The 26,168-nt window shown below is 48.5% G+C and overlaps 1 protein-coding gene across 1 annotated transcript in view; it reads right to left on the bottom strand.

The window, feature by feature from the left end:
• The window catches only part of EFCAB8 (EF-hand calcium binding domain 8), a 59,952-nt gene extending 40,045 nt beyond the window's left edge, over positions 1-19,907 (bottom strand). Inside the window, exons 1-8 of the mRNA XM_070419493.1 lie at positions 19,862-19,907; positions 19,319-19,447; positions 13,087-13,205; positions 8,476-8,579; positions 6,023-6,158; positions 3,195-3,300; positions 2,895-2,979; positions 2,222-2,346 (exon numbers count right to left, since the gene is read on the bottom strand). Of these exons, the coding sequence (XP_070275594.1) occupies positions 2,222-2,346; positions 2,895-2,979; positions 3,195-3,300; positions 6,023-6,158; positions 8,476-8,579; positions 13,087-13,205; positions 19,319-19,447; positions 19,862-19,907 (850 nt within the window). The remainder of the gene's footprint in view (positions 1-2,221; positions 2,347-2,894; positions 2,980-3,194; positions 3,301-6,022; positions 6,159-8,475; positions 8,580-13,086; positions 13,206-19,318; positions 19,448-19,861) is intronic.
• Positions 19,908-26,168: the final 6,261 nt, after the last annotated feature.

Raw genomic sequence — 26,168 nt, 5'->3', positions numbered from 1 at the left:
CACCGGAGTCTGCCTGCAATTCCTATGCAACTCAAAAGCCTTTTCCATCCAAATGCTCGTTCAAACCTCACTGTGTCCTGATGAGTTCATGGGAGGAACTCAACACCCAGAAAAAAGACCCAGCAGGTTAACACTACCACCCAGAGTCCCCCGCCAGCTCACGGCAGAGCTGGAACCAGGTCTCCAGGTTCCCCACTCTCCCCACAGCTGCTACAATCTAAACAAGTTGATTCTGTTAGTTAACTCCAACTTTGCTGACGTGAAAATGAATCACGGTCCTAGGCTCTATTCATTCTGAAAATAGTCCTTTGTGAGTTTCCCATCAGGCTTCAAACTGCAGGCCCCCCTTTGCCCAGCAAACACAAGCACTGTAAACTGAGCACATCAGGAGCAACCACACTAGGCGCAGCCTGCCCTCAGGGACCTCAGGTCTCCTGGCTCTGGAAACCTCCCGTGCAAGGCTGCTGAGGGGCCTCTGGGGGAGCACTCGCCAGCTCCTGGTGCCAGCTGCACAGCTTGACACAGACGGGCAGAGGCAGCAGTGACAGGGGACAAAGCAGGGTTTAAGGAGGTAGGTCAGAAGGGCCAGGACAGACTGGGCTCAGGTGTGAGAGAAGCTTCCAGATGAAATGGAGAAAAGAGGGATCCAGGGCCTTATGACAAGCATTTTCTGCGGCCAGGTCACCAGCCCCATCTTGCAAAGGCCGGAAGAGGCTTGAAAAGGAAATCCCAAGGGATGGAGTGTTGCCCACTAAAATGGGGCAGGCCCCGCATGAGTGTGGGAGGAAGGAAGCTTAGTTGTGGCTGGGCTGTGCAGTGAACACGTTAGCCTGCCTGTGGCTGCCACTAGGCCCACGAGGCTGGGAGAGCCCCAGAGAGCAGGGGAGACAGTCACTGGACACGTGCCATATGCCTCACACTATGTACTCTCTTTCCATCTCACAGCAAAGCTATAGATTGAGTATGCTCATCCCTATTTGAATAAGGGAACTGAGGCACAGAGAGGTTAGGCAACGGGTTCAAGGTCACACAGAGCTGGTCTGTCTAACTCCTCCCAAGTTAACATGCTGCTGGGCCCACCTTCGTGTTTGTCCCCAGCCTTCAATCAGCATGTGGCATGGAAGGACGCCCGTCCAACAATTCAGCTTCATCTGCTCCCATCCACCACCTAACTTCCCATTCATCACCTCAGCTTAAAGACTACCAGGCCCCGCCCATGCCAACTCCCAGGGTGGCAAACAGTGACCAGAGCAGAGGCTGATGAGGCAGGAACATAGCAGGGTGCCAGCCCCCTGCTGCATCCAGGGCAGGATGCGTTTTCTGTCCAACCAGGAGGGACACTGCCCCAACAAGCTTGGCAGGAGGTTCACTGAGGCCTGGGAGCCCAGGAGGATGTCCTGTTCAGACACTATGACTTGGAAGCCCAAGGGGCCACTCTGGTGGTCTGGATGGAGCAACCTGGAAGCCTGACACTGTGAACTAAAGGTTTGATCCAGCTCAGATGAGTCCCCAAATGTCCCAAGCCCCAGGGCCTCAGCATCTAGTGCCCCTTGGCAGAGCATCCCACACAGCATCCTTCAGTATTTGGTGAGCTTGGGGTGCAGCTTAGCAAGTGGTTCAAGTGCAGCCTCAGGAGCAGACCGCCTGCTCAGATCTCAGCCACCACTCAGCCCTGTGGGGCCTGTGCAAAAGCTCCACCCCTGTAAACCTCTGCTCCTCCGCTCTTCAAGGGCTGTGGCAACAGCAGCTCCCTCCAGGCAGTGGGTGGGGAATTAGAGGAGGTGATGTGCTCACTTTCAGGGCAGCTGCTCCACCCACCCCTAACCACCCAAAGGCAGCTCACCACCAAGGAGAGCAGAAGCCTCCTCACAATGATAGAGGAAGTTAGCACCAGCATCCTAGGGCCCAGAGCAGGTGAGTGACTTTCCAAGGTCATACAGCTGGCATGGGTTCATTCTTCCCGGGATGAGGAGGGTCCTGAAGCCCCACTCCCCTGGCCCTAACCTGTACAACCTCCCACCTTCAGAGTGATTGCCTATCTCCTCAGCCCCCTCCTGCCTCCCGCTGTCACCCCATCTCCTCGGTTCCCACAGGCCGCTCTAAGCTGACCGTGTAGTGCACTGTTGCCCGAGCTTCTGAAGAAGCCAGGGGCCCTGGAGCAGGGAGGTGGGGAGAGGGAAGAACACCCCAGGGCAGAGCCGTTCCCCAATGTGTTAGCTACCCCACTTGGAGGTCCTGGGGAGGATTCGGGGGTTGAACAGCCCATTGGCCACATTGTCGGAGGTGAAGATGATGACGTTGCCTTTGGTGTCTCCAAAGCAGAACACGCCTCTGTGATAGTCAGACCTGGGAAAGATGGAGACAGAGAAGCCATGGAGCCGGCTGGGCGCACCCAGCTGCAGTCCTCACCCCCTCCCCGTGCTCCATGCCTATGAACACCCAGGGACTGAGGGCAGTTCTTGCTCTCAAAGGCTGATGAACATGGGCCCAGCTACCCAGATCCACAACATCGATGAACCAGGGCCAAAAGAAATCAGCATTTTTTAAAAACCACAATCAATGAGTCCCTGGTCCTCCAGCTGCTCTTTGTCAAGTCACCCCTAGCGATAGACGTGACCCTTCCAGAGTCCTCGCCCGCAGTGGGACAAGCCTCTGCCAGGCTTCGGTGGCGGACTTGGTGGGAGAGGGAGAGGAAGAGGGCCGACGCTGACTCTGTGGTCTGAGTGACGGCGAAAGGTGACCCTGAGAGAGAAGCAGCTTGGGGGAAAGAGGACACAGGCACACAGGATGGGAATCTCTCCAGGACTGTTTCCAGCAAGGCTTTCTGTGGGTTCCAACCCACTGACTGATGTGGCCGCTGCCAAGACCCTGCACCGATCTCCCATGAGACTCACCAGTAGTCCATAACCAGAGGGCAGCTGTCCAGATCGATGAAGGTGAAGGCCCGGGTACAGTTACGATTACTAACATCAAAGAACTCTGGGGAAAGACAGAGGAGAGGCATGCATAGAATCCAAAGCCACATCCCCGGCCTCGGGGTCTTTGGTGACAATGAGCGGTCACTGCTCACCACCCGGCAATACCCCCGAGGACTTTAATCCATGCTCAAAGTTGGCTCAGTGACAGATCTTCCCACATGCAGGTGCATGACTCCCAATGGCCAAGAGCAGGCGGGGCAGCTACCAGGGACTCACCTATCTTCTGGTCAGTGGACGCAATCGCAACTAGGTTCATGTTGTGGAGACATACCATGTCGATGACCCACATCTGCTGGTTGTAGAGCGGCTGTATCTGGTTAAGCTGGCCAGAAGAAGAGCAGAGACCTGGGCTGGGGAGGCTGCCCCCAGAGAACCCACCCTGCCAGCCCTGGAAGCAGGCAGAGACCTGGTCATGGAGCCCCGTGTGACCACCAACTACTAACAATGGAGCTTTAGATAAACGCCCTATCCTCGCCGAGTCTCAGTTTCCATGTCTATAAAATGGGCTTTAAAAACCTGGTATCTTTACAACCCCTTTTTAGAGCAGTTTGACAAGCTCGTCAAAGTTTTAAATGTGCAGTTTGTGATCCTGGGATCCATTTCCAGGACACATCTATGGATATGTTCATATGTATTCACTGAGACTTATATGCAAGGGGCACCACCCAGACATTAACTGTGAGGGAGCTGTGCACATACCAATAAAGAATAGTTGCCAAGATATATTATTATGTGAAAAAGCAAGGTGAAAAGCACCAATATAATGTGCTACCATTTGCATATTTAAAAGGAAAGGGGGTGGTATATGTATAGGCTATCCATGGAAGAGCACCCAAAACTAGTCACAGCAGTTGCCTCCCAGGAGAGGAACTAGGGTCTGGGGGCAGAAGACCGACTTTCGCTATCTGTCCCTCTGGATGCCTGAATCTTCCTCCCCCTCCCACCCCCCGTTTTATTGAGATATAATTGACATGTAACAGTGTATTCGTTTTGTTTTGTCTGAATCTTGTTTGCCACCTGCTGGTGTCACCTGGTCACCGTGGCTAATTAAGGAGAAATCATCCTGTCAGGCTGTGAGGATGTAATGGAATCAGAAAAGCTAAACTATCTAGAGTGCCCTTGGCAGGAGCTTGGCAGGCTCGGGAGCCCTTCCACGCTCTGGTGCCAGCCTCACTTAACACATGCAGGCAGATTTGAGCTGGCACTCCAGGCGGGGACACCACGAGCAAAGGCAAGTCAGCAGAAATGAACTGCTATGTCCAGGGAAGAGGAGGCCGGCCTGACAGTCTTGGGTGGGAGGAGATGGGAGATGACTTTAGGGGTGGCCAGCTGAGAAACTTGTATTTTATTCCCTGAATAACACAGGCTCTGAACTGAAGAAAGAGAGGGGTTCCATCTGAAAAAAAAGGGAGGGGGCATTTTAAGGCCGCTCCTGTAGGTGGATATTCAGAAGGGATGGCAAAGGCGGAGTCAGGAAGCACAATGTTCCAACAAAACTCAGAGCACGAAAAGCAGAGGCCTGCACTACTGGCTGGGCAGTGAGAACAATGGACCAGGGCCCCCTGAGGCCCCTCTCTTGACCAGGGCTGGGATCTAACCTGCGCACAAGGGAGGTGACAGTAACATCCGTCACCCCGTGTTTAGATGAGAGAGCGAGAGCCCTAGGGAGTCTCAGTGGCCTGCCTGAGGTTGCACAACTCATAGGTGAAACCCAGACCCGGCCCCATATCGGTCCGGGCCTTCCATTTGCGGGACCATGGGTGTGCAGCTGGTGGTCATGGATGGTGACTCACTCTTGACACATCTACTTGAAAGCAGCCCCTCAGGGAAGAATGAGTACCCAGGTCTGTTGGACCTTCCAGAGGAGCCTCCCTCTGTCCTCCTTGGCCCTCCCAGGCCTTGGCACTTGAAGGACACTAAGGGGACCATGTAGCAGCCACAACCAGGAGCTCAGGCTATCATGTGCCCCCTCTCCCAATAAACATACAGAGAAAAAGTATGTGGAGTATGCCCGAAACTCCAGCCTCGGGAACACAGCACGAATCCCCGTTGGTCCTGGGCTCCCAAGAGCACCCAGGAGAGTCATTGGACATCCCCAGACTTTAGTTCCCACCATAGGCAACTGGGAGGCAGTGGGGGAGACCACCCAGAACCCTCTTGCCCAAGTCATAACCCCTGATGCAACTGGAAACGCTGCAGTTACACAGAGCTGATGAAGCCCTCACGCTGCTGGCGGCATCTCAATGAGCCTTTATTCTCCAGAGAGCTGCGCCTTCCTCATCTGCTAGACTGGCCTGGCAACACACACACACACACACAGTGGGTTTGCCTGAGTGTTCTGTCACTCACTGCGCTAGGCCAGGAACTGACGACACGAAGACAATGACGAGGGCAGCTTATGTGCCTCGGGCGCTTGCTGTGTGCCTTGCCCTGCTCCAAGCGCCATGCATGTATTATGTCATCCATCCTCCCACTACCCTTGAGGGATTACTACCCCATTGGACAGATGAGGAAAAGGAGGCACGGAGAGCTCTATAATAATTGGTCGGAGGTCACAGAGCTGGAAGGTGGTGCACTGGGGTTCTAAGCCAAGTAGTCAGACTCCAGCGGCCAGGCTCACAACCACTGTGATTTCCTGCCTGGGCCAGGCAAAGGATTGCATCTGCAGGATTTGGTGATGGAGTGGGTGTAACAAAGAAAGGAAAGGGGGCTGATCTCCAACACAGAAACCTCTCACTGAGGTGGGGGCACAGGAGAAGCCTGGTGGGCAGGGAGGGCCACCGTGACATTTAGTTTGGACAAACTGGGTTTGAGGTGTCTGTTGGACATCAACGTAGAATGGACATCAGGTGGAATCTTGCTTACAGAGGAGGAATATGAGGCTCACGGTCCCACGGTGAAGCCAGAACCTGGACCCAGGAGTGTGACTGCAAGTGCGGACTGCCTAGTCCACAAACCCTGAGAAGGAGCCACCCTGAACCACAGTGCGAAGGCAGAGGCTCTCTGACCACCCCATCTGTGCTCCACATGTGGGCCCAACTCACCTTAAAGGAGCTGATCAGAGAGAAGGACTCTGACCAGAACTGCAGGTTCCCGTCCTTAGTGACAGTCAGAAAATGCCCAATCTTCTTGAACCGCTGCATTAAAAACTCCACTTTCACAACCTCACACCCATGATTCCTGTGGGAGGTAATGAGAGAGAGAAGAGCCCAACCAAAAACAGAACAGACTCAGAGGAGGAAGGGAAAGCAATCAGCAGTTCGCGCACACGTGTGCGCGCGCACACACACACACACACACACACGCACCAGGCCCACTACTGAGAAACTCCAGCAGGCTCCAGGAGACGTGGGACCCTGCCCCTCATACTAGCGTCATATGTGGGAAGATACCCACGTATGACGCTGGTATGAGACAGGGCTCCCAAAGCAGGAAGCCTGTCCTGTGATATAGCCAGTCAGCCTCCACATCATGGGACGGGGAGATGAGACAGGCAGCGGCGTTTGCAGACCTTTTATTGGGAAAATGGCCCACAGAAGGCGAGGAGAGTAGGACTGGAAACTATAACATTGATTCTAGCAACTGCTCTAGTGCTCCAGAATGGAGAGAGGGGAAGTGGGCGAGGGTGCTACTAGACACCAGGGCCCCTTTGCACGACTCTCCCTCTCCAAGGACCTGCCCGGAGCACAGAAAACAGCTTCTGGGGCAGGCCAGGCCTCACTCAGCCTTCCCAGCAAGCCTCAATGCTGCCTTCCAATGGCTTCTTTCTTGCCACGAAGCTGGCTAAGCCAGAGATCTGGCAATTAAAGGGCACCACCATTTTGACTTTCCGACACCGCACACACTCCCATTTGATGTACCCTCACTTCTGGGCCCAGCAGAGCAGGTGATGTTATCTTACCTTGTGCTGGGAATTATGTCCTGGTTACCAACAGAGCTGGTACCTTCACCCCTACTCCAGCCACAGCCCTTTCCAAATAACCCAGCTTAAAAATAACCCAGTCACCGTGAAATTCTACCGCGTTACTACCTCTGCGGAAGAGAGGGAGGTGCTGTCCTCTCCCTCCTGCTATCAGTCCATAGCTCTGTCCAGTTCCTCAAGAATATTCTCAGTCACCCCTCTAGCTGTCACCTCCCATTCTGCCTCTTCTGTCAGGGCCGAGAGTGTGAGGAACAGACACAACAGGTGAGAGCTACGAAGTGAGGCGCACCCTGGGAAGTGACACCCCATCATGGAGTCTTGGTCTCCCTGTCTCCACAATGGCAGCACCTCCACCTCCGAGGACTGCAGTGGGAATAAGATGGTGCATTTGGTGAACTGGGCCCAGGCTACCCTTTCATGAAGGTAATTGAACATTATTTGACTATGTTCTCCAACAACCTGGAGATGTCCTCCAGGTTGTGGGTTGAGCATATAAACAGGAGAACACGGGCAAGCTTCTTGGCATTTTGGTCCAGGCCTTTTATGCACCCTCGGGAATTCAAATGTCCAAGAAAATAGACTGGTGATGGCTTGGCTACATCAAGCAAAGCTTCCAGGTCAAAATTTAAGATTATAAAACCTTTCATCATTCATGTACATGGGCTATTCCTCAATTAAATCTTGACCAAAATTTATGTAATGTACCCTTTCATGCTTTTCATTTAAACCATGTTCTCTATTAAACTCTAGGTTGCTGAGGGCAGGGGCTGCCTTCTAGTTTGTGGTGCTCCCCATGGCCCGCTCTGGGGATGGTCCCCTGAGGACAGACCCACCATGGCCCTTCCTGACCAGGCCACACATGCATGTATCACAGGATCTGGCTCCTGGTCCCAGCCACCTGCATCAGGCAGCTGGTGCTCCCACACAAGGTGTGCTCTGGGAAGGGAGCCAGCGGCCCAGCATTCCTCACTCTTAGGGTGTTTTGAGGGTAGGGGCTAACAGGCCACAGCACAGAGAGAGGATGAGAAGTTCCAGAGGGCACAGCAGGGGAGGAGCTACAGGAGCAGCGAGCAGGCGGGGTCAGGCTGAAGTCAAGGCAGGGACAGCTGCATGCTCCAGGAGTGACAGAGGGGCCGCCCTCCCCCTCCCCCTCCCCCAGGCCTGGGCAGGCAGAAGCAGTTTCCTGCCGTGGCTCTTAATCCCTGTCCCCACTGTGTGAGGCATCTGTGTCCTGTGGATGAAACTGCCAGGTGTATTCAGCCCCGGCCCCAGGAGGAGCCGGGTTGGGGAAGCTAAAGGCTGAGGGGGCAAACAGAACCACCCACTACTTCCATTTGACCTCTCTGAACCTCAATTTCCTCATCTGTAAAATGGGGACAAATCACTTACCTAATGCTCATGCCCACCTACCCAGTTGTGAGGCTGATAGGAGCTAAAGGACATCAAGCACCAGGCCCAGTGTCAGACCCTTGGTGCCCCACAAGAGTGGCTCAGGGATTTCAGAAGGGCACTAACTGCATGGCCGGCACAGCCTTGTGCAGAACCGCCCTTTCGGCCCAGGGAGAGGCTCCTTACATGGGGATGATCTTCATGGGCAGGTGGAAGTGCAGGTGGTACTGGCTCTTCCTCATCAACTCCTTTCCCTGGAACTCGTGCATCATATAATCCACACAGTTCGACTGCCTCGAGAAGAAAGACGAGGCAGGGAGGGTGTTGGCCCAATGGTCTGAGCACTGGGCTTTGGGAACCCAAGCTCAGCTTCCAGTATTCTCCCCCAACTCTCCCAGCCCCTTCCAAGGGGCTCTGGGAGCCCCACCCACACCCAGGCTGGCAAAGGGAAGCAGCCTAGCAACAGTGCTGCTCTTGCATCTGAATTGGGTGAAGGGTTTATTGGCAAGTATTTGTGAAGATAGCATAGCAGCGCGCCTCCCTCCTTAAAGCTTTTTTGTAACGCTAAATCACCAAGTTTCAACTTTTCCATCTCATGGCACACATAAACTAATTACTAAAATTCCACAGCACACCAAAAATATGTATTTTTGCCGATCTGACAAAAAAATAGGTTTAATTTTGATTCATTCACACCAGATGGCTATTGTTGTATTGGCTGTTGTTTGTTTTTTTACAATCCAAGGGTAAAAAGACAGTGCCCCTGACTAACAGTCAGGTGTTGCATCGGCACACTGGTTGAAATTCTTGTGACACACTGGTTGAAATCACTGTGCTATATACATCTTCACATCACTTCCACACATGGCATCTCATCTGAGTGTTTACTCACCCTACTTTATGGACAATAAGACTGTGCCCAGATAAGTATAGATGAGTTGCCCCAGATCATTAACAGCAAGGGAGGGCCCATAAGCCAGGCCACTAGGGCAACTCTAGACTCTACTGTTCAGCCTCATGAAAATATCGCCAAGGCCAAAATGGGACCCAGGCGAATCTATGACAAGAAATAAGGAGTTATTAAGAAATATCATTGAAATATTTGACAAAGGAGGCAAGAACATACAATGGAGTGAAGACAGTCTCTTCAATAAATGGTGTTGGGAAAATTGGACAGATTCATGCAAAAAAATGAAACTAGACCACCAACTTACACCATACAAAAAAATAAACTCAAAATGGATAAAGGACTTAAACGTAAGATGGGAAACCATAAAAATCTTAGAGGAAGCCATAGGCACCAAAATAGCAGATATTTGTTGTAGCAATATCTTTACTGATACAGCTCCTAGGGCAGGGGTGGGGAACATCCGGCCACTGGGCTGTATAAGGACCGAGAAATAGTTGGTCTGGACCTGCCAAGGGATTAGGGATGAGTTAATTAAATGTTTGACCAAATACAGCAGGCTAATTTTTAAGTTAATAATTTTGTATGGTCCTCAAATGATGTTATAAATATCCAAATGGCCCTTGGCAGAAAAAAGGTTCCCCACCCTTGTCCTAGGGCAATGGAAACCAAGGAGAAAATAAACAAATGGGATTACATCAAAACAAAAAGCTTCTGCACAGCAAAAGAAACCATTAACAAAACAACAAGAAAGCCCACTGCATGGGAGAATATATTTGCCAATGTTATCTCCGATAAGGGTTTAATCTCCAAAATTTATAGGGAACTCATGCAACTTGACAAAAGGAAGATAAATGATCCAATCAAAAAATGGGCAAAGGACCTAAATAGACACTTTTCAAAAGAGAACATAAGGAAGGCCAAGAGACATATGAAAACATGCTCAAAGTCACTAATCATCCGAGAGATGCAAATCAAAACAACAATGAGGTACCATCTCACACCTGTCAGACTGGCTATGATCAACAAATCAACAAACGACAAGTGCTGGAGAGGATGCAGAGAAAAAGGAACACTCGTGCACTGCTGGTGGGAATGCAGACTGGTGCAGCTATTGTGGAAAACAGTACGGTGTTTCCTCAAAAAATTAAAAATGGAACTTCCATTTGACCTAGTAATCCCATTTCTAGGAATATATCCCAAGAAAACAGAAACACCAATCAGAAAGGATATATGCACCCCTATGTTCATAGCAGCACAATTTACAATAGCTAAGATTTGGAAACAGCCTAAGTGCTCATCAGCAGATGAGTGGATTAAAAACAAACAAACTGTGGTACATCTACACAATGGAATACAACGCTGCTGTAAAAAGGAAGGTATTCTTACCATTTGCAACAGCATAAATGGAACTGGAGAGCATTATGCTAAGCAAAATAAGCCAGTCAGAGAAAGATAAATATCACATGATCACACTCATTTGTGGAATATAAAGAACATCATAAACTGATGAACAAAAATAGATACAGAGACAAAGAAGCATCTAACAGAGTGTCAAACTACAGCGGGAAGGCAGGTGAGGGTGGCGGTGGGGGAGGTAAGAGATCAAAGGACTTGTATGCATGCATAAAGCATAACCAATGGACACAGACACTGGGGGGGGGGGGGCGGGGATGTGGTGAGGGCATGTGCCAGGGGGTAGGAGAGCGGTGGGGGGGGGGGAGGGGGAGAAGGTCAATGGCAGAAAAGGGAGACATATGTACTACTATTTGTAATACTTTAAACTATATATATATATATATATCATTGTGTTGATAGCAGAGAATGCTGGAAACGTGTTTATTACAGAATATTAAGGGAAATGAAAGCCAGAAGAAAATAAAAAGACCCAGAATGTACCCCTAAGCCAAGGGGGGGTATGACAGAGTAGTTAATGGATGGGCTCTTTTTTTTTAATGTGCATTTTTTTAAATTGTTTTATTACTTAAAGTATTACAAAGAGTATTATATATGTCTCCTTTTTTTTTCTCCCCTTGACCTTCCCCTGGCCTCTCCTACCCCCCAGTGTCTTGTGTCCATTGGTTATACTCGTATGCATGCATACAGGTCCTTCGGTTGATCTCTTACCCCATCCCCCAACCCTCCCCGGCCTTCCCACTGTAGTTTGACAGTCTGTTTGATGTTGCTCTGCCTCTGTATCTATTTTTGTTCATCAGTTTATAATGGTCTTAATTATCCATAACTGAGTGAGATCATGTGGTATTTTTCTTTCATTGACTGGCTTATTTCAATTAGCATAATGCTCTCCAGTTCCATCCATGCCGTTGCAAATGGTAAGAGTTCCTTCTTTTTTACAGCAGCATAGTATTCCATCGTGTAGATGTACCAGTTTTCTAATCCATTCATCTGCTGATGGGCACTTAGGCTGTTTCCAGATCTTAGCTATGGTAAATTGTGCTGCTATGAACATAGGGGTGCATATATCTTTTGATTGGTGTTTCTCTTTTCTTGGGATATATTCCTAAGGGTCAAATGGGAGTTCCATTATTAACTTTTTGAGGAAACTCCATACTGCCTTCCATAGTGGCTGCACCAGTCTGCATTCCCACCAGCAGTGCACGAGTGTTCCTTTTTCTCCACATCCTCTCCAGCACTTGTCGTTTGTTGATTTCTTGATGATAGCCAGTCTGACAGGTGTGAGATGGTACCTCATTGTTGTTTTGATTTGCATCTCTCAGATGATTAGTGACTTTGAGCATGTTTTCATATGTCTCTTGGCTTTCTGAATGTCCTCTTTTGAAAAGTGTCTATTTAGGTCCTTTGCCCATTTTTTTATTGGACTGTTTATCTTCCTTTTGTTAAGTTGTATGAGTTCCCTATAAATGTTGGAGATTAAACCCTTATCAGTGATAACATTGGCAAATATATTCTCCCATGTAGTAGGCTTTCTTGTTGTTTTGTTGATGGTTTCTTTTGCTGTGCAGAAGCTTTTTATTTTGATGTAGTCCCATCTGTTTATTTTTTCTTTAGTTTCCAATGCCCTAGGAGCTGTATCAGTGAAGAAATTGCTTCAGCATATGTCTGAGATTTTGTTGCTTTTGGATTCCTCTAGTTGGATGGGCTCTTGAGACAAACTCCCTGGGCCTGGGACAGGCTCACCTGCTAACTAGCTCTGTAACCCTGGGTAAGGTTCTTAACTTCTCTGTGCCTCAGTTTCCCAGCCTGTCAAGTGGAAGTCAACAATAGCACCTACCCCATGGGATTCCTGTGAGGTTTAAGGAAAACAAGGCATAAAATACTTAGCACAATGCCCAGTGTAAATGCTAGTTATCATTGTCATCATTATGACATCAATGACAGACTTTTTTTTTATACCTTTCTGTATTCTGTATTCTTGATGCTGTACAGTATTTGCTTATTGTAGACGTGTTAGAATCAGAAAAAAACAAAAACATGAGTAATAACATACTCTAAAACCCTGACATTTCTGGATTTAACAGCCACAGGCTTGCCTGATCTTGAGTGAGCGTAAAGGGCCATGAGATGGTTGTGGCACTGGCTGAAATCCCCCGAGCCGAACGCGGGACTGGTGAGCTGCTCACTGCTGTGCAGGCAGTTCACCTCAGGCAGAGACCACTGTCATTCGTCATACACTCTCCTGAATCCCAGGAGGGGAATGAGCTGTGATAAGCCCCCAAAAGTCTCGGGAGGGCCCCCCTGAGGACTCTGAGGGTTCCCTCCATCCAGCATGCATCCCAGAATCCACAGGAGGCTTTCTAATGTTGTGACTGCCCCGATCTTCAACCCTCCATGTGCTTCCCTGACCCGCCAAGCCCTGTGGCCTCCCAGCCTCCCTCTGGCGACCGAGGCAGCAGGGCTGCCCTCCTCACCCAGGTGATTAAGCCAGTGCCGTCTGTGTCCATCTTCAGAAACAGCGCCTCTAGCATATCATCTGACACATTGCTCAGATTGTTCCTCATGGCTTTAATGAAAGCCATCTTGTCCAGGGCTTCAAAAGAGAGAGGAAAGAATATTGTCTACTTTATCACAACCCACCACTGACCACAGCGTTTTTGGGTGTCTGGGTGCTGAGGGGGGACACACAGCAGATCACATTTGCCAGGTTATCTGTTGCAACGCCTGTTCAACATTCAATCACCCCACAAATACTGGCTGCACACCTTCCATGCAATAGCACCATGTTGGCCCCACTGCTGGAGAGGGTGGGGGCGTGTACTAAAAAAGATCAGATATCATTACTCAACAAATAAGGCTGACCAGGCATCAAGACAAAGAAAACGGAAGAAGGGGGAAAAAAACTAAGGGGAAAAAAAAGAATTGCAACAATGAGACATGAATTCAAAAATATAGAGGGAGAGGTGAAGTGCGTCTTTTAAAGGCAATTAAAACACAAACTTGGCTGGAGGGAAAGATGGGGAGAGGGAAGGAGAGAGAAGGGATGAAATATCTCCTGTGCTGGGTCTTGTGGTTCTAAGTTTCTCTGTCTACAAGTAAGTCGATAACCTCTGTCTAGATTTTTGAAAATAAGCACAGCATTTGTAACGTGCTTCTAAAACCTTCTCCAGCCCCGGCCGGTGTGGCTCAGGTGGTTGGAGCATCATCCTCTGCACCAAAAAGTTATGGGTTTAATTCCCGGTCCAGGCACATACCTGAGCTGTGGGTTGGATCCTGTGTTGGGACATGTACAGAACAACCAATCAATGTTCTCTCAAATCAATCAATCTCTCTCTCTCTCTCTCTCTCTCTCCCCCCCCTCCCTCCCTTTCCCCTCTCTCTAAAATCAATATGCATAACCTCAGATGAAGATTTTTTAAAAGTAAATAAGTAACAAATAAAACCCCTCCAAGTACTTGGAGTCCTTGCCATGGTCTGAAGGCCTTGCATCATCCTGCTTCTTTCGTCCTCACCTCCCACCGGGGTCCTCTGCATTCTCTGGTCCAGCAATGAAGTCCCCCACACTATTTCTAAAACCACTGAGCATACTCCCACCTGAGGGCCTTTGCACTGTCTGGCTCCCCCACCCAGGGAAGCCTTCCTGGAGACTCAGGAGGCCCCCGACCCCCACACCCGGCTCTCCTGTCCTCCTGACATTCCTCATCACCACTCCAGCCCGTGAGCTCCAGGACAGCAGGGCTGAGCCTGTCCCCCCATGACTGTGTCCCCCGAGGCTTCTGTCAGCACTAGGATGTGATGGCAATGACACTGGGTGCCAGTCTCATCTGTGTTTATGCCTACTGACCACCTAATGAGAGGGGCTTGTGAGGGAGCTCCCGCACAGAGCTGAGGTCCACGCCCAAGGTCACACAGCTGGGAAGTGGTGGAGCCGAGACTGAGCCCAGCAATCTGGCGCCAGAGGTCTGCTTTCACCCCACTCTATGCTCCTCAGCAATCGTGCTACAGCCACGCTTGGTACTGTTATTGCTGCACTGAGGACAAATGGAAGCTTGGACAAAACATGCCCTGCCTAAAGAAGGATCCATTGTATTCATCTGAAGCTGGAGCCAAGAGGCTCATGCATTTTGAGTGGCACCTCCCAGTCCTTCCGTGTACAACATGGACATCAGATGACAGACCACGAGCAGCAGCCTTCCCCTGGGGACAGAGCTGGAGTCAGCGCGCCTTTGTGCAGCGTTTAATGAAAACACTCCTGAGAGCGCCCCAGGGATCCCGTCTTTTCAGTGTTTTGGAAACTGTAGACACTGTTCTCGGCCATATTATTTTAATATACTTCTTCTCATAAACAATCTACCAAATTTTTGAGAAAACAAGAGAGTAGACACAAAGGTATTTCAGAAAGGAAATGTACACTGTGGGGGCAGGCAAGACCCTGGCTCATCACCTCTGAAAGGACGCACTCACCATCTCGTCCCAAATGGTTAATTAAAGGCTCTCAAAGCTTAAATGTGACAATATCACTTCCCTGGGGAGAAGGGAATACTAGGATCAGGCAGGCAGGAACCTTCGGGGGAGGGGGGTCCCTGACTTGTGCCAGCCCACTCGTGAGCCACCAGTGACCTCTAACCAACCATACCTGACAATGCCCTTGTCTTGGGGCCTCCCGCCTCCCTGGGCAGCTCCGCCTCCTCCGGGCTCTGTTGCCTGCCCTGCCCTGTCACCCTGTGTCTGCCTCTTCTCATCACTGGCCTTTTTGATTTGCCACTTAAAGCTCTCTTGAGTGACCTCATCTATTCACCCATCTCTCCATCTCAAGAGAGGATTTCTCTCCCATGTCCCTAACTCTATTTCCAAGTCCCCCTAGTTCCTCCAGCTCAATATTTTAAATCCAACTTACCTTTATCACAAAATGTGCTCCCCTTTCCTGTGTTTGCCTCCTTTGCTAGTGGTGTCACTTCCCCCAAGTCACCCAGGCTGAAAACCTGAGGGGGGTTTTCAATGTCCTCCCTTCTAAATCCTCATAAGAATCCTATGACCCTAGAATGGAGGCACTGTCTTTCTCCCATCACACAGGTAAGGACACAGAGGGACTGAGCAGTTCAGGGACCTGCCTGAGGACACACAGTGGCGCAGCAGGGATTGAAAACGAAGCCTTCCCTCCTCTCTGTCATAATCTCCACTCCCCTCTTACAGCCAAGCCCTCCCATAGCCACCCAACCTCCTCAAACAGGGCTACATGTGTCACCTCCCCGTAAGCCCACTGCTGGGGTCCAGGGTCCGTCCTGACTTGAGTCACCCTTCCATGACCCCCTTCCACCCTACCGTGCCCAAGGACATCCCTTCTCCCTCTAGCACAGCAGCCCTCCTGCCCCTCTCTTCTGCCTTTGCCTTCCTGGAACTGCCCTCCTCCCCATGTCCTGGGAAACTTCTACTCCACCTTCCCAGGCAGGTTTCTAGCCATACACACTTCGATACCCAAGTGCCTCCCAACACCCCACCCCACCCCACCCCACCCCACCCCTTTCTCTTCCTCTCTTTGTAATAACTATTTTTAAATACTTATAAGTATTTTTAAAAATAAATGCTATGTGCCCAGCTGGCGTGGCTCACTGGTTGAGCATTGACTTATGAACCAGAAGGTCATGGTTCAATTCCTGGTCAGGGCACATGCCCGGGTTGCGGGCTCGATCCCCAGTGTGGGGCGCGCAGGAGGCAGCCAATCGATGATTCTCTCTCATCATAGATGTTTCTCTCTCTCCCTCTCCCTTCCTCTCTGAAATCAATAAAAATATATTTTTTAATGCTATATGAAAACTATTTAAGGAAAAAATGTTGTTTCCTAACCTCCCCCTGCCCTCTGGGGGAAATGAGCACGTGCTCACAGACAGTCGCAGAGCGCAATCACAGACCGGCCCCTGCGCTGCCTGGTCGCCTCTTCCTTCACTTACTCTGGCATCTGGGGTGCTACGCATGGTGTGGGTGCCCAAGAAAACACAGGCTTTGGTGTCAGAGGCTCCGGGCCACTCCATTTGGGCATGTGAGCAAGGACAGGCCCAGACTCCTCACAGCCAGCCAGGACACTGCCGCCAGCTCTGCAGGGCCTTCATGAGAACTAAATAAAATCTGACAGGGCTTTACAACCCCGGAGACTGTCCTAACGCTGATTTTTATCATGCCTGGCAAAATGTCTGCTGGGGACCCTGTGCCACTGACATCCACCCAGGAGCGCCTGCACAGAAGGTAAGGGCCACACGGGGTCCAGGCAGGGAGCTGCAGGACTGTCGCTCAGTGCTAATCCCTCAACCCCTGAGCAGCCTGCAGGCTCTCCAGGCACAGGGTGCTGGGGCTGTGGGTACATGGACACTTTCAAAGCCTCCAAAAGATGGGTTAGCACTCCTCTTAAAGAACCACAGACCCACCTACCTCAAAGACCTCGGTTCAACCAATAGAAAAACTAAGGCTGGGAAGGGAACTTGCAGAACAGCGAGGAGAGCCCTGTCCTCTCCCCCTTCCACCGAGGCAGGCAGAGTTGGTCAGGGCTCCCGTGAAAAGGCATCGAGTCCATGCCAGAATCCATCTGTTTTAAAGACTTTTAAAGGAGGAAAACTGTCCTATTTTCCTTTACCCTATACATCAGCTAAAGGTGAATTTTCCTCCCTTCCATTTAAAACCATGACCATTTTTTTAAAAATGAAGAGCCTCTCAATTACATTGATATGAAAAGATTACCAAGACATAGTAAGTAAAAGGCAAGAGGGGAAACTTTGGTAAAAATTATTTTTTGAAAAAGCAAGGAACAGGCAATTGTGGGGATCCTTTTATAATGTATACCAGTATCAAATCATCACAGTGTACACTTTAAATGTATTATAGTTTTATTTGTCAATTATACCTCAATAAAGCTATAAAAAATAGCAAGTAGAATTATGGGGAGTAGGCTCCCATGGCACATTTTTAAAAGGGGGAAGCAACTATACCCACTTCTGTACTTGTCCAGCAGAGGGAGACATTTCTCTGTATAACAAAAAGGTATCATGGGAAAGTGCATTTTGAATCTTGAACTGCATGACTATATTACCTATTCAAAACAAACACAATCAAAATCGTGGCCAAAGTTGGCGCTGTCGGGGTCCTCCAAGACACAGGTGGCAACTCCGGGCTGCCAAGCACGAGCAGGAAAGAACTCCATTTAGGAATCATCTCATCTTCAGGTCAGACACAAATGGTCCCTCTCCAGACTCACTTTCCTTATTTGTAAACAAGATTTGTTATCCTTTCCTGCCCACATTACAGTGTGGCTGTAAAACTCAAAAGAAATTGATGGGTTGAGTAGACAGGGCCCTAGCACTGATGTTCATAGTTCAGTGGATATAAATGCCTTTAAATATTCCTACTATTTAACTTTATGTGTATAATCCCAAGGGGGAAAATCAAGGTGTAGAGAGAAAACATTTGATACACAAAGGATGTTTTTCACAATGTTATTAAACTCAATAAACCTAAATGTCCAAATATAAAGGAAGGGATTGGTCAACCAGTAGAACACTTGCATTTATTGGTTATGATGGCTTGGAAGACCACATGGCAGTATGAAAACGCCTTGAAAGGATATCAACATTAAGAGAAAGAGAAGGGTCTGGAATTACATACATAGTACAATTACAGACATGTAAGAACACACATAGCCATATGTGTAAGAGGCCCCATGAGGTCCGCCTCCTAGTGTTCATGCCTCCCTGCAATCCCCTTCCCTTGAGTGTGGTGGGACCTGCGGCTCACTTCTAACCAATATGGCAAAGGTGATGGGATGTACAGGACCACGTGTACATGATTACATTACCATGAGATAAGACTGTAGCACCCATCTTGGCGGAGTTTCTATCTCCCTAGCTGGCTTGAGCCTTAAATCAGCCATGTTGTAGAATCCCACATGGCCAGGAACTGTAGGCAGCTTTAGAAGTTGAAGGCAGCTTCCAGCCAAGAAACAGAAGCCCTGAGTCCTGCAGCTGCGAGGAACTGGATTCTGCCAACAACCTAAATGAGCTCAGCAGTGGATCCTTCCCCAGTCAAACCCCAGATGACACCACAACCCCAGCTAACACCTTCATTGCATGGTAGTGAGACCTTGAGCAGAGGATCCAACTAAGCTATGTCTAGACCAGGGGTGGGCAAACTTTTTGACTCGAGGGCCACAATGGGTTCTTAAACTGGACCGGAGGGCCGGAACAAAAGCATGGATGGAGTGTTTGTGTGAACTAATATAAATTCAAAGTAAACATCATTACATAAAAGGCTATGGTCTTTTTTTTTTTTTTTTTAGTTTTATTCATTTCAAACGGGCCGTAGTTTGCCCACAGCTGGGATAGACTCTTAACTCACTAAAAGTGTGAGATAATAAATGTGGTCATTTAAGTCAGTAAGTTTGTGGGAATACTGTTACATAGCAATAGGTAATAAGCCATACATATAAAATTTTTTGAAAAAATATATACCAAAGTGCTGACAGTAGTTACATTTAGGTATTTGGATTAGGGATTTTTTTTTTCTATATCCCAAGTAGCCTCCAATATGCTTACAATACTTATTTAACAATAAAGGAGACACTGGATGCAGAAATGTTTGTCAAATCTGAATACTCCAAACACCACAGGTACTGGGTCCCCCCTGTGCAAAAGCCAGGAGACTACGCCCACCGTGCAGCTTTACCTCCAGTCGAGTTTATGTTGTCCTCAAATATTTTCTCAATCTTGCCCAGGTGTAGCTCTGTAAACGGCTGAGACTCATCTTGTACGGTGGATGTCTGGCTAAAGGTGACAGATGATGACGGGAATCTACCTAGGGTGGGTGACTGGAACAAATATTACTATAAGAACCAGGGACTAAGAAGGTTGATTTCCTGCCCTGAACATTTTTAAGCACATTTGATTAAAAGAGAGAACCTTGCCCTAGCCCAGCCGTGGGCAAACTACGGCCCGCGGGCCGGATCCGGCCCGTTTGAAATGAATAAAACTAAAAAAAAAAAAAGACCGTACCCTTTTATGTAATGATGTTTACTTTGAATTTATATTAGTTCACACAAACACTCCATCCATGCTTTTGTTCCGGCCCTCCGGTCCAGTTTAAGAACCCATTGTGGCCCTTGAGTCAAAAAGTTTGCCGACCCCTGCCCTAGCCGGTTTGGCTCAGTAGATAGAGCCTCAGCCTGTGGACCAAAGGGTCCCAGGTTCAATTCTGGTCAAGGGCACATACCTTGGTTGCAGGCTCCTCCCTGGCCCAGGCTCTGGTTGGAGCTCATACAAGAGGCAACCAATCGATGTGTTTCTCTCACATCGATGTTTCTCTCTGTCTTTCCCTCTCTCTCCCACTCTCCCTAAAAATCAATGGAAAAATATCCTCGGGTGAGGATTAATGAGAGAATGAGAGAGAGAGAGAGAGCCAGCCTTTGGGAAAGGACAGAGCATGTAGTGTTATGCCATGTCACTAACTGACCACTTTCAGACCTAGGAAGACCAAGAAAGATCTAGCCTGCTTCTCCTGACTTTGGCAAATTCCTCTTTTACAGATTCCCCTACTGAGGCTCAGCGAGTTTAGCAGATGTGCCAAGGTCCCACCTTACACATAACAGGACTCTGATTTATAAGGTGCTTCACTTCAGTAACTATATTGTTTCAAATCTTCAGTTGTCAGAATTCAAGCCCCCAAGAAATCCAGCTCTATGTTCCCCAGACAATTTGGTTCTGACTAGCCCAGACAGTTCATTTGCACACACGTGGAAGCTCATGTAGTCCTCTCCCTCCATCAGGGACTCACAGCTTCCTCCTCCTCACCTCCCACATCCCCCTAAAAGCCTTCCCCACCCCTGCATCCCTCAACAATCAACAATGCTGCCTCTCTTTAGCTCCTACTCTGATACTTGGCACAATGCTTCAGGTTACTAAAGGCTCAGATTCTCAAAGTCTGCCTCCCGCAAAAGACGGCAGGTGTGGACTATGACATGATAACCACTGAGTGCTGCTCACTGAGACGTGCTGCTTTGGGCTTTTTTGGTCAAGAAAACTTTAGTGGAGGTTGGATTATTCACTCTCCCAACCCCAACCCCACCAACCAAGCAAAATGCTCATCTCCTGTTAACTTTCATCCATCCCCTCAATATCTACACACATTTGTTGAGTGTGGACACTCAAGTGAAGAGTGTGGAGACCTGCCTTCATGGGGCCAGGCAGATAAACTAGTTAATCTCTCACCAGCCATGCAGGCCTGCAGATTAGAAATCTGAGCACCATCTTTAGCTCTTCCCTCTTCCTCCTACGCATTCTTACTGCCCCGCCTATTAGTTCTTACTGCGATCCATCTCCTACATCTAAATCCTCCTCGTATGATATCCCTGCCCCAACCTGCACCCTGGCCTTTTGCTGGAACAAGTACAGTGGCTTCCACTCACTGGGACCAGAATTTGGTTTTCCCTATCAATCCACCTCCCAACACTGGCACCTATCATCTTTCTGGAAGACAAATCTGATCAGCTCTAACATCTTCCAGGCTACTCCCACCACCTCCAACTACTGTGTGTGGCATTCAAAACCCTTTGCAATGCAGCCCTGACCTACCTTTCTAGTTTCAATGCACACACCATGGTCCAGGCACAGCAAGGGCTCTCTAACATCCCCACACAGCAAGCATGCCACTTTTACATACACTGTTCCCTCTATGTATTACTGACCATCTCGCCCAGAGGTGAACTCCTACCCATTCTTCACAGTCTGGCTCAAATGGCACCTCCTCCAAGGAGTCACCACTGCCACCTCTGTACTCCTAAACTTTGTTCATATCTGCCATGCATGTGTTATACTAATGCACGTGTCCATATGTGTAGACAGCATGGGCTAGAATTCTGCTTGGCTCCCTACCTCAGAGCAAATTATCTTGGGCATATCACATCGATTCTGTGAGCCACAAGTGTCTTCATCGGCAAAAGAGATCCACAATACCCACTTTGCAGGGTTGTGGTAAAATTTAAACAACATCTGAACACATGCAAAGGCCCAGCAAACTGCAGTCACACAATAAATGATGGCTCCTGTTATTACTCCTCTCATAGTGAGCGAGGGCATATTTATCTTAATTTAATTTATACTAATTATCTCTATAATTCCCCAGCCCCAAGTTCATAATAGATACTAAATACTTATCTAGCTTGATAGTAATTTGTACAGCCCATCGCACCATTATCACAACTGGGCTGAAGAAAATTAAGTCTAGTCCCTGGAGAGGCTGCCATTGGGTAGCCTCAGATTTGCTGCATTTGGCCCATGCAGTGCTTTAAAAAGGAAGAACCAGCCTGCCTTAGCACACACTTCAGTTTCCTATCTGGCTTTGTAAACATCTGAGTTTGCAACCCCTGGTGAGAGACTGATAACCGATATAGACTTCTATCCTGTGCCTATGAGTGATGTCTGGGTGGCACTGGAATACCCCCTCCCGTCACCAACTCCAGTTTTCTTACCTCTTCAGGTTGAAGACTCTCTAAGTTCTCGAAAGATTCTGATGTTAACCTAGAATAGGGAATCATAGTCACTTTAAGTCCAGTCTTTGTAAGGACCCTGTGGGAGGCTGACCTAGCTGGGTCACAGGAAGGGGGAAAAGAAGTCAGGGTTAAGGCAGGAGGGTGGCCCATGGACACACCCCAGCATGCATTTGATGAGCATCCCTTTTCCCATAGGGCAGTGGTTCTCAACCTTCCTAATGCCGCGACCCTTTAATACAGTTCCTCATGTTGTGGAGACCCCCAATTTCATTGGTACAAATTGAACATAATTAAAGCATAGTGATTAATCACAAAAACAATTATGTAATTATATATGTGTTTTCCGATGGTCTTAGGCGACCCCTGTGAAAGGGTCATTCAATCCCCAAAGGGGTCTCGACCCACAGGTTGAGAACCGTTGCCATAGGGGCCTCTCCAACAGGAAACTTTTCCAAGTTTACACCTGAGTTTCCTTTCCCTGATGGAAAGTTGTCCTTCTGAAGCCCTGGGGCTTCTCAAGTTACTCTACTCCTAGCTTACAGCCAGGGGCTTCCTAAAGGGTCATCCTTTTCAGACTTAGGAGGCCATGAGGTGACCCAACTACAATTGATTAGGAAAGTAAGGCCCAGGGACAGGCCTGTGTCCAAAGGGTCAAAGACATGCACCAGAGGGGAAGCAGGAGGGCCCAACTGTCCACTTCCTACACCTCCCCCAACACTGCCCTCTGATGCCCTCAGAGACAGGACTTCTTTGGGAGAAGTGACAGAACCCTCCTCACAGTAGCAAAGGGTCAGGGGAGAATGCGTAGAGGTCTGTTCCCTGCAGCTCTGCTCTGAGAACATAAATGACATGTTTCCACTGGATCCGTGGCACCTCCATGGAAGATGGGAGCCGGTGAGTTCACCTCTTTAGCAAGTCCCACCAGCAGGAATGGAGAGGGTACTCTAGGATGGCAGGGGAATGGCCAGGAAGGACTCAAGCCCCACACATGCTCAGTAGAGCAAATGAGCCAGCTTGGCAAAGGGCTCCTGGGGGAGGGAAGGAGAGGGGAAGAAGAGTGGGAGAGAAGAGAAAAATGGAAGTAGAATGTAGCACTTTAAATTACCTTGCCAGGGAGGCTGAATAGGATGAAGGGCAATTATGAACATGAGAGAGAGAGAGAGAGAGAGACAGACAGACAGACACTGGCCAGCAGAGCCCTAACCTAACAGTGTCTTGGCAGCAGCTCAGATGTAAGGACCAAAGGAGAGAGATGAGCCAAAGGAAAGGAGATTTGGAAGCCAAATCTCAGGGTAACTGAGGGAAATGCCAGAAACATTTCTAGAAAAGGGAGCAAAGAGGGAAAGTAGCCTGATGCATGTTATGCTGAACTGTCCAATTAGAAATAAAAAAACAAATACCTGGAAATGACACTTGAGGAGTGGCTACATTTAGGAGACAGAAAAAGGAGAAACACAGACAAGACAGGATGAGTCAGCGAGGAGGATGGGATGCTTCAAAGTGGGCCAAGATAAGAAAACGAAAAGGCCACTGAGCATGGCCGTTAAAGGTCCCCAGTAAAAAAAGGCTGCAGAAGTGGATTTCTGCACCCACTGCTGTTAAGCATATGTGTGCTAGCACAAGCACAGAGACCCCGCCCGGGAAATTATGCTCCATGTGTAATGGCAATTATTTCTGGCAGGTGAGATTACAAAGGACTTCTAAATCTCTATTTTTTTAATTCAGAAAAGGTCCACAGCAATCTTTAAAATTTATTTCAATGGTGGGCGGCGATTTAAATTCCTAACCTGTGAAAGGCCATTGTACAAGAGCGATTGCTGCAGCACTGTTCAGAGTGGCAAAAAACAAAGCGAACGACTCTCAGAAGAGGGATGTCTGAAAAATCAGCACGCCTGTACTCAGATCCTCACCCAAGCACTCAAAACGGATGCACTAGGAAGCAGGCACCCACAGACCCTGGAATCAGGTTCAAGGACATTTGGGTAGAAAATACCAGTACATAGAGCAGTGGGGGAGGGGAGCCTCTGGATGGCCCTATCCTCTTGGCCCCATGGGCTCTTTCACAGGTGGAGAGGGATGTGGCAACCCACAGCCTTCCTGTCTGGGTCTAAGAGAGGGACTGTACTGTCAATATGTTCCAAGTCATGAGTAGAGAGAAAAGCATGAAAGGACACACACTAGGTGTTGACATGGGTTATAGGGAGTTGGTGGCTAATGTGGCAAAAACTGGGAAAGAATAAAGGAATACAAAGAAGTCTGCACTAACGAAAGGCACATGTATCCTCACATTTATATAAAGCAGGAAAGCATGGGTACGTTTGAAGAAAATAAGCACGTTTTGTTTTGCTTTAAAGTCTTGACAATTCAAGTAACATCACCAACGAGAGAGCAGAAGGCCTCGGCATGCCTCCTGGTGTGCCGCACTCAGGGCCCATCACTGACAGGTGGTATTACCGACAAACACGCCTAACCTGAATCAAGTCTGGAGAAATGAGACAAACCGAAACTGCAGGCCATTCTACAAAATAACTGGGTTTTACTCTAAAAATGTCAGTGTCATGAAAAACAAAGAAAGGCTAAGGAACTGTTCCAGATTAAAGGTGACTAAAGAGAGCCAACAACTAAAGGCAATGACCCGAAATGGATCCCAGACTGAGGGAGGGGATGGAAGGGGGGACTCTAAAGGCTAGAGGGGTCAATGGGGATAAAAAGGGGACATATGTAATAGTTTCAACAATAAAATAAAATAAACCTCTAAGGGCCATTAGGACCATTAATGACAGCTGGAAGCGAGCTCCACATTCTCAGATATTACTGAATTAACATTCCCTGCTTTTGACTGTTGTGCTGTGGTTATAAGGGAACGTCCCTGCTGTTAGGAAATAATATACTTGAGCATTTCAGGGTAAAGGGGCAGTGTCTAATTTATTCCCAAATGGTTCAACAAACATATATAATGACAAAGCAAGCATGGCAAAATGTTCACAATTAGCCACTATGGGCAAAGAGTTCTTTACACCAACCATTCTTACACTATTTAGAAAATGCTAATTATTTCAAAACTAAAAATTTTTTAGAAAAATGTGTTTAATCAGAAGAGAGGGAACTCTATGTTCGTGGACTGAGGCAACCAATGGAAAAACATATTGGTGGAGGGCAACAGAGATACCCAAAAGATAATAAGGAAAAGAATAAGAAGCAGAGAGAAGTAGTCCTCCGATACTGGCAAGAAGAAAACTTCAGATATAGAATTAAATTTCTATTTAGAATAGAGAACGAGTAAGATCAGGAAAACCAGACCCATGGGCCTAAACCTATTTCCTAAAGTTTACCAGCTCTGGGGCAGGAGCCAGGAACTGTACAAACCTGGACACAGGAGTGGAGCTTGAACAGCCACTAACACCACACACTAGGGATGGAAGAATAACTGGGTTGCTGAATCATTGGTTTTTAAGAATCTGTAGAGGCAGATGACTTAAGGCCAAAGACAGGTAAAGAGACGCTCTCCTGTTCAGCCTTTGATCTCAGGCAAACGTATGTTAGGGCCCAGGTGTCCAATCTTTTAGAAATTACTTTATCCCCAAACCCTCACTCACCCAATATGATCTCCCCAGCCAATGTCAAAAGACACATCTGACAGAGGTTTACTGGCTTTCCCCTTCCATCTCGAGAAAGACATCTTGGCAGCTGTCCCTGTATCCAAAGTAGCTCCTCTCTGAGGTTGCCGTGGAACTCCGGAGGCTTCCACCTAACTGCAGAGTCAGCTGGCCACACTGAGAACCAGGAAAGGAGACAGAATTCCACGTGCAGAACACAAAACGGAACAACAGAATCCAACCCACAAACCATAACAACGCAGCCATTTTCATCCAATTTGAGACATTCTTTTTATTGATGAAATTGAACTTACAGCAGACAGTGACAGGAGCTACAGCACACATCGCCAGGACAAGTATCAGTACAAAACGTCCCACAGGACAAATACAGCACAGAATGCCCACCTCTCATGGAAAACGCGGAAATGCCAGGGAG

The sequence above is a fragment of the Myotis yumanensis genome, unplaced genomic scaffold (assembly GCF_028538775.1).
Source record: "Myotis yumanensis isolate MYYU_CA2020_CCGP unplaced genomic scaffold, mMyoYum1.0.hap1 SCAF_7, whole genome shotgun sequence".
In the NCBI taxonomy this organism is placed as follows: domain Eukaryota; kingdom Metazoa; phylum Chordata; class Mammalia; order Chiroptera; family Vespertilionidae; genus Myotis; species Myotis yumanensis.
Note: the sequence above shows the minus strand (reverse complement) of the source record. Positions and strands in the feature narration are given on the sequence as shown.